Here is a 13,337-nt window from a genome sequence, read left to right on the forward strand (position 1 = left end):
TAAAAACTAAAAAGTTCATAATATAAAACTTCAATCATCAATTAATAAGGGCATAATTGGATTAATAAAAACTAAGATCACAATAATGCTTACACTTACACTCCAAAGTACCAAAATTCATGGTACTTTTTATATAGTAGTAGTAGTAGTAGTAGTAGTAGTAATAATAATAATAATAATGAACCATTATTTTCTCCTAAATCAATAGATCGATATTATATAATGAACTTTTATCATAATAATAAATTAAAAAGAGAATAATATGAAACTTCAATCAACAATAATAAGGGCATAATTGAAATAACAAAAACTAATATCACAATAATGCTTACATTTACACTTTTTATATAGTCATGCTTCCTCAATATGAAGTTATATGAACTATTTTTTGAAAAAATAAAGATATATGTATATATATCTTTTGAAGTTGAACTCTTTGTATTATTTTGTGTGCTATTTCTATTAACAATGGAGTATAATCAACCACCACATATAAATTTTTTTGTCTAATTGTTCATTTTTGAGAACTGAAATTTTATTGGTAGGGATAGTTAAGTTTTTCTTTTTTTTTTCTTTTGCTTTTTCATTTTTTAATTTTTTGGACAAAATCTGACATAAACCATAAATGACAAAGATTCTGTTATCCTAAGAGCACCTTGTTTTGATACAAGTACAAATATTTTTGAAGATTTAAAAATTTAATTAGGCCGTGACTAATCAAGAATTTTTAATGGAAATAAAAAATTGAAAATAGAATGCAAAAAGACACATTGATTTGGCGTATTATATTTTGTTTATTATCTTCATAATTCAAATTTAATTATGGTTATAGTTTTTTCATAACTGCTGTGGTTATTGCTATTATTGAAATGCAATAAATCTAATTATTAGGAAGAATGGTATTTTGGACGAATAGAAAATAGAGACCAAATCTTGCTTAGTCTCTCTTAACATTTTGTCTTGTCATCAACTATTATTTTCCTTTAAATCAATAGCCATGACGTAATGAGTTTTAATCATCATAATAAATTAAAAACTAAGAAGAGTATAATATGAAACATCAATCATCAATTAATAAGGGCATAATTAGATTAATAAAAACTAAAATCACAACAATCATCATAAAAAATTAAAGAGAGCATAATATGAAACTTCAATCATCAATTAATAAGGGTACAATTGGAATAACAAAATCTAGTATCACTTCACTTACACTCCAAACTCATGGTTCCTTTTATATAGTATATATAGTACGAAGAGATGTATATATTTTTTTTAAGTTGAACTCTTTGTATTATTTTGTGTCTTATTTCTATAGGAGTCTTCGGTCAAGAAATATTGCTGAATTAATGGGTGGTCTAATTGCCTTTTCGCTTGGGCACTTGGGTCGTCATCCGGTTGTAGATTTAGGCAAAACATATGGACATGAGTTCAGAATTACTGAATTCAAATGCACTACTGAAGATGTCTTCTTCAACAATAAAATTTGAGCAAAGGCCAAAATAGCCTCTAAACTATTTATCAAAAGCTGCAATAGTCCCTAAACTTTAACTGGGGCTAATTTAGTCCCTTGACTGTATATGTCTAGCCAATTTAGTCCTTTTCAGCTTGAGTCACCAATGACACAAAATTCTCTCGCGGACTGAGGGGCAAAATAGAAAGCCTACATTCCAGCCGTCATTAAAATCATTAAAAAAAAAGTTTTAATGGGACAACATTTTTTAAGAAATTTGGCAATGTTTGCCCTGTAACACAAGCATTCCCAAACACACAATATCCCTAAATTAAAATATTCAACAACAATAATAAAGAATAATTTCATCAGCCATCAAATTTAGTATATAATTTATGCATCACTAAAGTAGTATATAATTTAGCAATGCACATAATTCTGGTCATCAGAATATAAATCTATATGCCACCAAAATAAAGTCTATATTCAATTTCAGTTAAAAGCCACCAAAAATATACATAACTGTAGTGAGTTATACAAGGTCACAAACACATGTCAAAGATTTATAATGACAATAGAAGCTTCTAGCCAAAACTAAATTTCCTTTAGACTTCAACTTCTGCAGCAACATCTATAGAAGCTGCATTCGAGTCCTTGCAATCACTCCCCGGTGGCATTTTACAGCTCATGAGCTTGCAAAGGATGCATGTAATGTAATTGAGCCCCTGTAAATAAGAAATGAAGTAACATGTTTTTTTTTTTTAACATTAAACACATATTATTTCAGCGTTACATGCACCTAAACTCTCAACAAATTCACTGACTTATTTATTGATATTTTCCCCTACAACTACCCCACCATGATGGGCTTTTTTTTAGGCTTAATCACAATTAATCCCCTTAAAGTATATCTCATTTTTCATTTTATCTCCTAACTATTTTTTTGTCTCACTTTATCCCTCATTGGACAAAATTATCCCTCTATTATTCTAAACTCTTATTTTTCGTTTTTCTTTTTTCCTTTCCCCTTTTGTGCTATTTTATTTTCTTTGCTTCTTTCTTCTTTCTTTAATTCTTCCTCTTTCCCACAAAACTCTTCATCTTAATGATTGAAATTAAAAAAGAGGAATTACAGAAATCTATCTTCTCCTTAAATGATTAAAAAATATTCAAATCACTTTCCTAAAATACAATTTTTTTAGCCTTTCAATTCTTTTAATTTTGATTTTTCCTCTTTCCTTTTTAGTTTCTCATTTTATTCTTAAGAAAATATCATAAGATGAAATTGTGACCTAATTAATAATTATCAATTGAAATTTGTGACACGTGACATCATACAAAAAATCAAAATTAGTTTTTGATACCTTTTAAACCTTCACAATTACAAACTAAAATAAAATGTAATTAAAAACTCAAAATAAAAATTTTCGATGGAATTTTCTATTGGGAAGGATGAAAGAGAGAAGAAAAAGAAAAAGAAAAAGAAACAAAAGAGATGACAAAGGTAAATGAAAAGTCAAAATAATGGAAGAGTAATTTTATCCTAGAAGGAGTTAAGTGAGCAAAATTAAAAGTTGGAGGGTAAAGTAAAAAATAAAGTATACTTTAAGGGGATTAATTGTAATTAACGCATTTTTAAGCTAATTCTACGTGTTTCAAACACGTGAGATATATAATATAGGACCACTTTGCCTTAAAAAGTAGGAGCATGGAAGTGACAAGGCTAAGCAATTAAACAAATAGTAAGTAGTCACACGCCGTGGACCCCAAATAATAATAATTCATATTTAACTTCAACGACGTGTACAATCCAGGACCACTTTGTCTTAAAACATGGGACCAGGAATCTAGGACAATGAAAGCAACAAGGCTAAACAACAAATAGTCACGTGCCACGGGCCACAAACAATAATTCATATTTAACTCGACTTTGAACCGCATCATACCCAGACCAGTAAAGATGAACGTTGCACCAACCGAACACAACCTTGTCATACTATATAAATATATATATATATATATATCAATATTTCTAGTTACTTCTTTTGTTTTTTTCATTTTTTATGACAAATAAATTAGGATAATGCCACTGAAAATGTTTGATTTTTAATTAGATATGTGAACAATTTTTTATTTTTCTTCTCGAGTTGGATGACCTAAATTCGCAGGGTTAGCAAAAATTAACTATTTGCTAACCAATGGGGTTGGACCATGGTTCGAAGAAGCCTATTCCCGGTACTTGTTATGCAGTAATAATAATGCTGAACCATTATTTTCTTCGAAATCAATAGATGTGATATAATGAATTTTAATCATCATAATAAATTAAAGAGAGCAAATATGAAACTTTATTCATTAATTAATAAGGGCATAATTAAAATAACAAAAACTACGATCACAATGACACTTATACTTACACTCCAAAGTACCAAAACTCATGATACTTTTTATATAGTGATGATTTATATGTGATTCAGATTTTGATTTCGGAATATAAACCAAGCACTTCCTGCATTATTGGACTTACAGGACAGGAAGATTGCAGTGTAGCTCCATTAAGTATTGACAAAGAACCAAAAATGAATAGGAGAATTCAAGGCTTGTTAGGATGTAGAGTGACTGGAAGCCCTCGAGCTGGCCTTGGAGCAGGATAATATATCATATTCTCGCCCGGAATCAGTTTCTCCCATCTAAACTTTGTCACCACATTGTGCATGAAAACAAGCATCACCACCCGAGCATACTCATTTCCAGGACACATGCGTGGTCCTCCCCCGAATGGCACAAATGCATAAGGAGCTGGACCGTTTCCTTGAAACCTTGATGGCTCAAACTTTTCAGGATCAGGAAAGTATTTTGGATTCTTGTGTGTGGCATCAAAAGTCCAGAAAATCTGTTGAAGTAAAGTGTAATCATCAAAATTTATGCTACATAGATCCGAATGTGGAACAAACTCCAAGAGGTCAATGTTTTAAAAATCGGACCGTTAATTGAACCGGTGAAATGAAAGGGTCGAGGTTCAATCGATCGGACCGATTTAATCCCGGTTCAATAAATTTTTTTAAAAATAATTTAATATATATATATATATATGCACAAAATAAGACATGTAATGGACTAATTTAATACTTTATATGATGAAAAGTTTACTATTTTTTAATAACTTGGATTTTTAAAAATAAATTTTTTAAATTATAAGTTAAAATAAATAAATTTCATCTCAATTTCAATTATATCTAAATCCAATCCAAAAATATCACAATATTTTGAAATTATACAAAATTCACGTCTATGAGAATTTAGATATTGTGAACTTAAATTTTAATTTATGTTTTGGAATTTAGAGATTGCAATTTAAAAAAGGAAGTTTGGAGTTCGAAGGAAGCGAGAGATTCGAAAATAGAAATGTAAACTTGATAAGAAACAAAAAATGAGATAAAAGTGAGTGGTTGTGGCATTAAATAATTTGGATTAAAGAAAAATAATTATTTTTTAACTTTTTTCAATTAATGGACAAAAATAAAATTAAAAGATGGAAGAAAACATCAATAAATTAAAAATAAAGAGGTTTGATTAAAAAAGGAGTGACAAAAAAAAAGAGGATAGAGAGAGAGAGAGAATTGAAGATTAAAAAGAAAGAGTCATGAGAGGATGAGATTTTGTAAAAAAAATAGAAAAAATATATATAAGTGTTTGTTTTATATAAATAAGTTATAAAAAAAAACTAATAAGATATGATGGTGCAACGGTTAATACATTGGTCTTCTATTACAAAGGTCTTAAGTTCGATTCTTGATAGCTGCATTTTGCAAAAAAAAAAAAAAAAAAAAAAAAAAAAAAGAGGGAAAGTTGAAAACCGAAAAACCACCGGTTCGACGGTTTTCACGGTTCGACCTATTTTTGACCGGTTTTCAGACAAAGTCAAACATGACATAGAACCGGACCGGTGCCATGGCCGGTTCGCGGTTCAACCGTCCAGTCCGGTCCGGTTTTCAAAATATTGCAAGAGGTATAATTAATCGAGTTTACCTTGGAGCCTTTTGGTACTGTGAACCCTTCATAGGTGAAATCAGTGATAGCCTCTCTAAACCCTCCAAACCCTGGTGTCGATATCCTCAAGACTTCACTAGCAACGCTCCAAGAGTACTTCATCTTCTGTATATCCTCCCAAGTAAGGTGGTCTCCTTTTGGCTTTACATCTAAAATTTCATTTTGTTCTGTAGGCACCAAGCATAGAGGAAGGATATGTGACACATATAAATTTATGTGGAAGAAGATATTGTTACCAATCAAATAAAAAAAAGAACGCTTCTGCTTCTAATATTGAGTTGCCTTTACACAATCAAGACTCCCTCTGGTTCACTGTCAAACAACTACTCTACACTAAATAAGTAAATTTAATAAAACAAAAGAAGTTTGGGTTAATTATTTGAGTATATGAAATTATCAAACATGTTTGTTTGACATGAAACAAGAAATTATCAAGCAGGAAACTATCCAACATGCTTATCAAGCATATTCAAAATCCGAAATGTCTTGTCTTCTATATTCCTCCTGCTCATCTACTTTATTTATTGCTATAATGTTTGATACGTTAATGCTTAGCAAAACAAAATACGATTTTACAATGCTTATGCTGAATAAGTCCTCACGAATAACCAAAAGTTACATAGGCATATCAATAAAGAGCATCAGTTGCGGGTTCAATAACTTTACTACATATTCATGTTGCCATATCCTTTCCTTCTGTAGCTTAAAACTATTTTGCAGGATGGCCAGAATTTTATGAATTTCCCAGCATAAAATGGGGGGTCTTGGCTGGTCAGGTCTAGTTTGATGACCTTCATTCGACTTCTATAATTTTGTATTTCGTCATCTTTTTAGTATATACAGCCATCCTGCTAAGCAAAGAATGCCAAATTGAGATTAAAATAAAATAAAGGGTAAATTACTAATAACCCCTCTATGGTTTCATTTATTGCCACATAATCCCCCTAATGTTTTCACCCCCTATGATTTCATGTAAACTAGAAATTGCCCTTACTTAATTTCTAAATCAAATGACGACTTAACCATCTTGTATAAAATTGTAGGGAGATGATGTGGATAAATGCAAAAATTACAGGGGGTAAATTTGATATTTATGCAAATTATAGGGGATTAAGTGGATATTAGGATTTCATCACAAACATTTTTAGAGCGTGTGTGGTCTAATCACTATAACTAATTATACATTCCGTCCATTTTTTCACTTTACATACAACCATTGCTGTTTTTAAATTGTAGGGGGTTCATCTAACATTATGCAAAACTTCAGTGGAATCATACGTAATTTACCCTAAACTAAACATGGTTTCGGGTAACATGTGCCGATGAGCACTGGCCGATAGGTCTCAGTGTTGATTCATTATGAAAGTCTGGCATTCTAATGAAGACGGGTTTCAGATTTTAATTTAGTATGAAAGTGAATTCAAATCAAGAAAATGTCTAAATAGAAGGGGTTCTAAATGTTAACGTGTACGAGCAAATGGCAAATTGAGTGTAAATTATATATGTGACTAAACAGAGTCTAATTAGCAAGGCTCCGTGGAATAATGCATACAAGATTACTGGAATAATTAACTAGGGTTATTATCACTTTACCCCCTTAAACTATATCACTATTATCAGTTTACCTCCCTAACGTTATCTTTTAATCACTTTACCCTTATAAGTAATTCAACTCACATGTTAAGAAATTTTGGACAAAAATACCCTTTTATTTTATAGCATTACTACATTGTTATTATCACTTTATTCATTTAGATTATAGTGATACAATCATTTTAGTTCCTAACATTATTTTTTAGGCATTTTACTTCATCGTTAATCTAACTAGTATGGTCAAAAAATTTTAAATATATTTACCCTTTTTTATATATAATTAAAAATAAAAAAATTGGAATGGTTATTCTTCCTTTTTTTTCACTTTAAGAGATCGAAAAACATAAAAATAAAAGGGTTTTCTCAAATTTCTTTTTTTCACACTTATTAATACTAGGAAAAGAAAAAAATACAAAAGAAGAAGAAAGAAAATTAGATTTTGCAAAGAAAAAAATAAAGAAAAGTCTAACATTATTGTATTACATTAAGGTTGTTGGGATTAGGATTGAAATTTGGTAGTAAACAGAAAAGTGAAATAATTTTAAAATAATAAAAGTATTTAATTCTTTCTTATTTGTAATTTTTAAAAAAAAGAATTGAGCTCTCTCCCTCTCCCCTCTCCATCTTTCTATTCTTTTTTGATATTAATAAGATTGTCAAGAAGAAAGAAATTAATACTTTGACTTTTTTTCTTGATACTAAAAAGGAGAAGAGTCACTCTAAATTTTTTATTATTTTTATTATGCAAAGAGAGGGTATTTTCTTCTAAAGTTTTTTAACTTGCTAAGTTGGTTTAATGGTAGGATAAATTGCCTAAAAAATAACTCTAGGGGGTAAATTGATAATGAGACTATAGTTTATGGAGGTAAAGTGATAATAATTTTAAGGGTTAAACATGTCTTTTCACTTTAATTAACAAACTCTGTTAAGTTTGATTGTTAGTTTTGGGGGTAAAGTGACTAAAAGATAACGTTAAGGGGGAAATTGACAGTGACACCAAACGTTAAGGGGGTAAAGTGATAATAACCCAACTAACTATCGAACTTACCTCTAAAGACAGAATCGTACACATCCGGAAGCTCTGCAAGATACTTCATGATGCTAGTAATTGTGCTATGCATGGTTGAGAAACTTGCCAGTAACAAGCCAGCCAAATGGCTAGCAACGTCTTCGTCACAAAATGCCTGACCATTTTCATCTTTTGCCAGAAGCATGGTTGACATGAAATCCTTCCTTGAAGACAAATCATGCCCTTGAAGATCAATCCTTCTTTGTCTAATTGTTGCCATAAGTTCTTTACTAATAAGCTTGGCCGCTTTGATGGCTCGATTCAAAGCCGTTCCTGGCAAATTTATTGGCATTGAAAAAAAACCTTCTTCTATGTCCTTCATGTTTTTCGCCAATCTCTCAATTTTTCCTGGATCATTGATGCCCAAGAATATATTACTGGACAAGGTGAACAAGTACCTCTTTGTCACATCACAAACGCTCACTTGTTTGCAATTCCAGTCTGTTTGCAAATGCTGTCTGGTTACCTCATCTATGATTGAAATATATTCTCGAAGTCCATCTATCTTTAGAATCCAGCGAAGAAGATTACGTAGAGTGTGTGATTGCACTGCGCTAGGCTTCTTATCGGTCTTCGGGAAAATTGTGTCCAGTGTAGTCGGCCACCATACTTGGACCAACTTTTTCTCATTTGAGAACAGAAACTTGTTCCCCTCAACATTGGAAAATATCACCATGGTCTTTCCGATCAATGAAGTCCTGAAAATGCTGGACGAATACTTATTCCACCTTTCTGTTAAAAACTTATATGTCAGATTTTCTCGACGTTTCGAGTAATAATCATAAGTCTCACCAATTAGGGGCCAACCCAGAGTGCCTGGTGGAAGCATTGGCTGTCGAGTCCCAGACTCGGTTGTTACATTGTGGGACTTCTTTCTCATAGCAAGCTTGTGCAGGCATAGATATGCTGCAGGAATTAGAGATAGAAGAAGCAGCAGAAATTGTAAGAAATCCATCAGCATGTCAGAGGAATTGGGGCTTTTTTCTTTTAAAGTATAATATGGGTATTGAAGATTAGGTCAACAAAGAAAAACTGAATGGATAAACCCGGCAGAGCTCTGGGGATGAAGGTTCTTTTGCACGCTGCAGTGCTTTATAGTGGTCGCAGAGAGAGTTACGTGTGTAATGGATTTTTCTTTTCTTTTAACCAAAAGAAGGAAAAAAATAAAAATAAAAAAAGAAGTTTGTCGATGGTAGCCATGGGCGGAGCCATGTTGAGTTGGGGATCCGCAATTGCTCCCCTCAACTTTGACGAGTCTTTAAAGATGGCTTGAAAAACTTTAAAACTTTTATTTCGTCTTGCATTACCACCACTTGAAATTTCTTATATTTCCTTCTGTCGCTTATGAAGTAACTAGATTTATCACTTATTTTAAACATGAAGACATCCAAAATTAAAATTCAATAATATTATTTAAAAACAAAATAAGAATCTTCAAACTTTTTCCACGTAAAAACAAATGAATGAATCATTTTTATTTGAATCAAATTTTTAAGAACTACTGTTGTTTAGTACATTAAAAGCAGGAATCATATATTGCTTGAACATTATTATTGTCCTTGATACTCTTTATAATTTTGAAAAGATTGACACGTCTGTTGTACTTTTTTTTTAAAAATTTTTTTGTAGGAGGGGAAATATATATGAATTTAAGAACCGGGAGGAGAAAGAAATTTTTGAGCCTAGAACATTTAAATCTTGGGACTTTAATTTTAATCACTGGATCAATGCTTTTTCGGCGTACCATATACATATCTTTAACATTGTGTACTATTGTTAATTATATCTGAAAAAAAATAAATTTGCCTCAGTGATATTGAATTGTACACTGAAGCACTTACAACCCCTAACCTTGACATCCATTAGACAGACCTTTCAAAACAAAGTAAATTAATCATTCAGAATGTTTCTTTCTTTAGTTAAGCACAAGAGTGAGAAGCTTCTTAAAGGCAAAATCTTACTGAAAAGCAAGTTATAAATCTAAAGATTGAGAGGGGAAACAACGGTTGACTCAATGTTGAAATGGTGTATTTGATTCAACGAAATACATATTTTTGTATAGAAATGGTGTATTATTTATCTCTTAAATAAACGTTTGGGTAAAAAATAAATGGACGAAAATGGCCATTGTTCTTGGTTAAGACCAGTTTGACTTTGCGGTACGTTTACAAAAACAAAATGCTTTTAATTGCTAGAAATACTTTTAGGATGTTTAGTAACCACCGCAACCCGAAACGGACAAGAGCTGTTACCCGCTTTCCCAAGTTCAATTCCTACACTTTTCTCTATGCAACTAATTATCCACAAAATCTTTAAACTATACAATAGTAGCAGCATTCTAGTACAAGTCAATTTTTATTTGCTTTTTTTCCCGGAGAGTTTCTACAATGCATCTCGAGCATTAAAGATCTGGGCAATTGCCTTTCAGCACCTAACAACCGCAACCTAATCATCGACCAATCCATGATCTCAAAGTTCTGTTTTTTAAGCATTGATATGTCAGCTTCCTTCTGGTTTTGTACCCGAGGCGGAGTTGGGCTTGCGTGGTGGACAACAGAGATTCCATTACAAATTGCTTGGCTAGAAGAACTAGAGTATCATCCAATTCCCACTTATTTTATTCCTTTGCCCATAAAACAAATTTCATTTGCTATAATCATGGGGAGACAATAATAATATTCCACTCGAGGCACCATCTGAACCCCTTGCAATACTTCCAGAATTGGCGAAACCCATAAGATTTTTCAATACATGGGTTTGGTTTCTTTTTTCTTTCTTTCTTTCTTTTTTAATTACACGAAAGATGCTGAAATAAAATTAAGCGGACTAACAGGTGGGTATGGTTTCTAGTCTCTAGTTTCTTTGTAGCAGCGAATTTCCTTAAACATGTTGAAATTAAGATGTACTAGTTTTTATCAGCAGAGCTGAAAACGGTAGTCTCCAGAGCAAAGTTCAAGCAAACATGCATAATCTTTATATGTTTATTATACACGATACCCAATTGCTGCTACGAATTTATTTTTGTGCTCACAATAGCTATCGAGTAAATCTTATTGACAGTGTATAAACTATCATCGTTAAATTCATGATATTACTATAATCTATTAGTACTTCTTTGATTGCAAAAGTTAACGGTTGCCAAGTTTAGGGGTCAGAGGATGCCATAAACCCCGATGGAATAAATCTGTTGATTATAAATTATTTAGTTGACATGCAATAATATCTGTAGATATGTTACTAATATCATCATAAATATTGTCTCTTCATTTTTGCTCTTCATTTTCTACAATTCGAAACCCCTGCAATTGATGAGCCTAGTGTTAAATCCGCCTTGAACTATTTATGGAAATGTAAAATTTAAGGCTACGATTAAAGTTTTGGAAAATGCATAAGGGCATTTTTTATTGCCCAATATGTCCAAGGGTCAAAATGATATATCACAAAAGTTAAGAGTATCAGCGTTCAATTCCTCCTTTTATGCTATTTGCATAGAGTTCCTTCTCTGTTTTTATCTTCTTCGTCTCCTTTTTCTAATTTCTCTCGTTCTTCACTTCATCCTCTTTTTATTTTTAGTTTTTATTGTTTGCTTCCTTTTTCTTTATTCACACAAATAAAAAACATGGAATCTTCTTATTTTTGTTTTTCTTTCTCTTCACTGGTCACATCCTCCTTTGTGATTGTTTCCTTCTTTCTTTCAATTTGATTTTAGATCTTAAGACATTCTTTTCTTTTTTTTTTTTTTTTTTTTAACATCTGCTAAGAAATTAATTAGAATAGTCATACTAATACAATTGTATATCAACTTTTATACGCATTAGCTACGCATCAATAGTAACCATAGCTTTAGGGCAGCCAAAAGGGTAGCCAGTGTCAGCATAATTGATCTCAAATTGCCTTGACTTTGTTGCCATGTATACCTGTCTGGACTGTCATCTCCGAAGACTTGGGAGTCTACTTGGGATGTCTTTTGTGGAAGATAAGGAGAATATTTTTTTTTTTTTTTGAAGAAAGAAAGCACAACTACTTAATTATGTACATAACTTGTCCATAACGACTTAGTCCAAGTCGTCGTTGGATGGTTTCATGAAGTAAAAAGTGGTTTCTTGACTCTTGAGTCAAGTCTAAGCTGTCGTTGGCTATTACATTCAGCCAGGTTTCATGAAGTAACAACTGGGAGAAGCAACGGCTACCAAGCAATAATATCATGACTCGCGAGTCAAGTCGTTGTTTTATGATGTAACTGATCTTGGTTATTCTTTGACATGGAGCCAATTTCATGAATGAAGTGACAACTCATAGAAGCAATATTGGCAATTTGGTCCAAACCTATTGAATGGTTCCTCTTATTTTCCATTACACAAATGTTGAAGATTTTGGATAGATTAGTAGATGGTGATTTATATTTTATTATGTCCATATGTTTGCGATTTCTGATTGATATTTGGCTACATTGACATTTTCCTACCTACAAAATGTCAATGGATTTGGAATAATTAATTTGCTTGAAAAGGATAGGATTAAATGCAGAAAACCTCCATAAACTATTTACAAGCAAGTCGTCGTTGGCTATCCAGTTAGATTTAGCCAGGTTTCATGAAGTAACAATTGGGTGAAGCGACGGCTACCAAGCAAGATTGACAATTTGATCCAGGGCACCCAAACCCATTGGGTGGTCCTATTGTGCAAGTGTTGAAGATTCTTAGAAGATTGGTGAATGATAATTCATACTTTATTATGTCCATAAGTTTGCGATTTCTAGTTGATATTTGGCTACATTGACACTTTCCTGTAAATTGTGAATCGACTTGTAAGTATTGATTTGCTTGAAAAGGATATGCTTAAGTATTCTATATATGAGCATAATAATGTTGGTGCAATTTTATTCCATAGTTCTTTTATGCCCTAAATGCTTGCAAATATTTAGGCAGGCATGATTTATGAGTTTATTTTTAAACTATGTGGCATATGCAATACTCAAATAGTTTTTCTTATGTCATCATAGGTCATCCATCATTTTTTTTGTTCAATATTTTCTTACATTTGTACATCTCAATAAATAATATAGATATAAAACCTAAAATCTAAAAAAGTTATCACTTGGATAGGAGGCCAATGCGATTGTATTTTCATTTGGTTTGATACGATTATTATACTTGTTATATTATTTGGCGC

General features: G+C 31.7%; 1 protein-coding gene across 1 annotated transcript; it reads right to left on the bottom strand.

Moving 5' to 3' along the window:
- Window positions 1-3,827: 3,827 nt before the first annotated feature.
- Window positions 3,828-8,687, bottom strand: LOC113756176 (dammarenediol 12-hydroxylase-like). The gene is made up of 3 exons (XM_027299944.1): window positions 8,145-8,687; window positions 5,483-5,670; window positions 3,828-4,346 (listed from the first exon to the last, which is right to left on the bottom strand). The coding sequence occupies exons 1-3, from the start codon at window positions 8,485-8,487 to the stop codon at window positions 4,047-4,049; spliced, it is 831 nt and encodes a 276-aa protein (XP_027155745.1). The 5' UTR covers window positions 8,488-8,687; the 3' UTR covers window positions 3,828-4,046.
- Between the last annotated feature and the right edge of the window lie 4,650 nt (window positions 8,688-13,337).

This window comes from Coffea eugenioides, unplaced genomic scaffold, assembly GCF_003713205.1.
Source record: "Coffea eugenioides isolate CCC68of unplaced genomic scaffold, Ceug_1.0 ScVebR1_2032;HRSCAF=2990, whole genome shotgun sequence".
In the NCBI taxonomy this organism is placed as follows: Eukaryota; Viridiplantae; Streptophyta; class Magnoliopsida; order Gentianales; family Rubiaceae; genus Coffea; species Coffea eugenioides.

Bases quoted from the DNA above. Each gene is read 5' to 3' on its own strand.
- LOC113756176 (XM_027299944.1), bottom strand. From the start codon at position 8,487: ATGAAGGACATAGAAGAAGGTTTTTTTTCAATGCCAATAAATTTGCCA. The intron at 5,671-8,144 runs GTAAGTTCGATA...TGGTGCCTACAG, and splicing joins GTACGATTCTGTCTTTAGAG to AACAAAATGAAATTTTAGAT. The intron at 4,347-5,482 runs GTAAACTCGATT...TTACTTCAACAG, and splicing joins CAGTACCAAAAGGCTCCAAG to ATTTTCTGGACTTTTGATGC.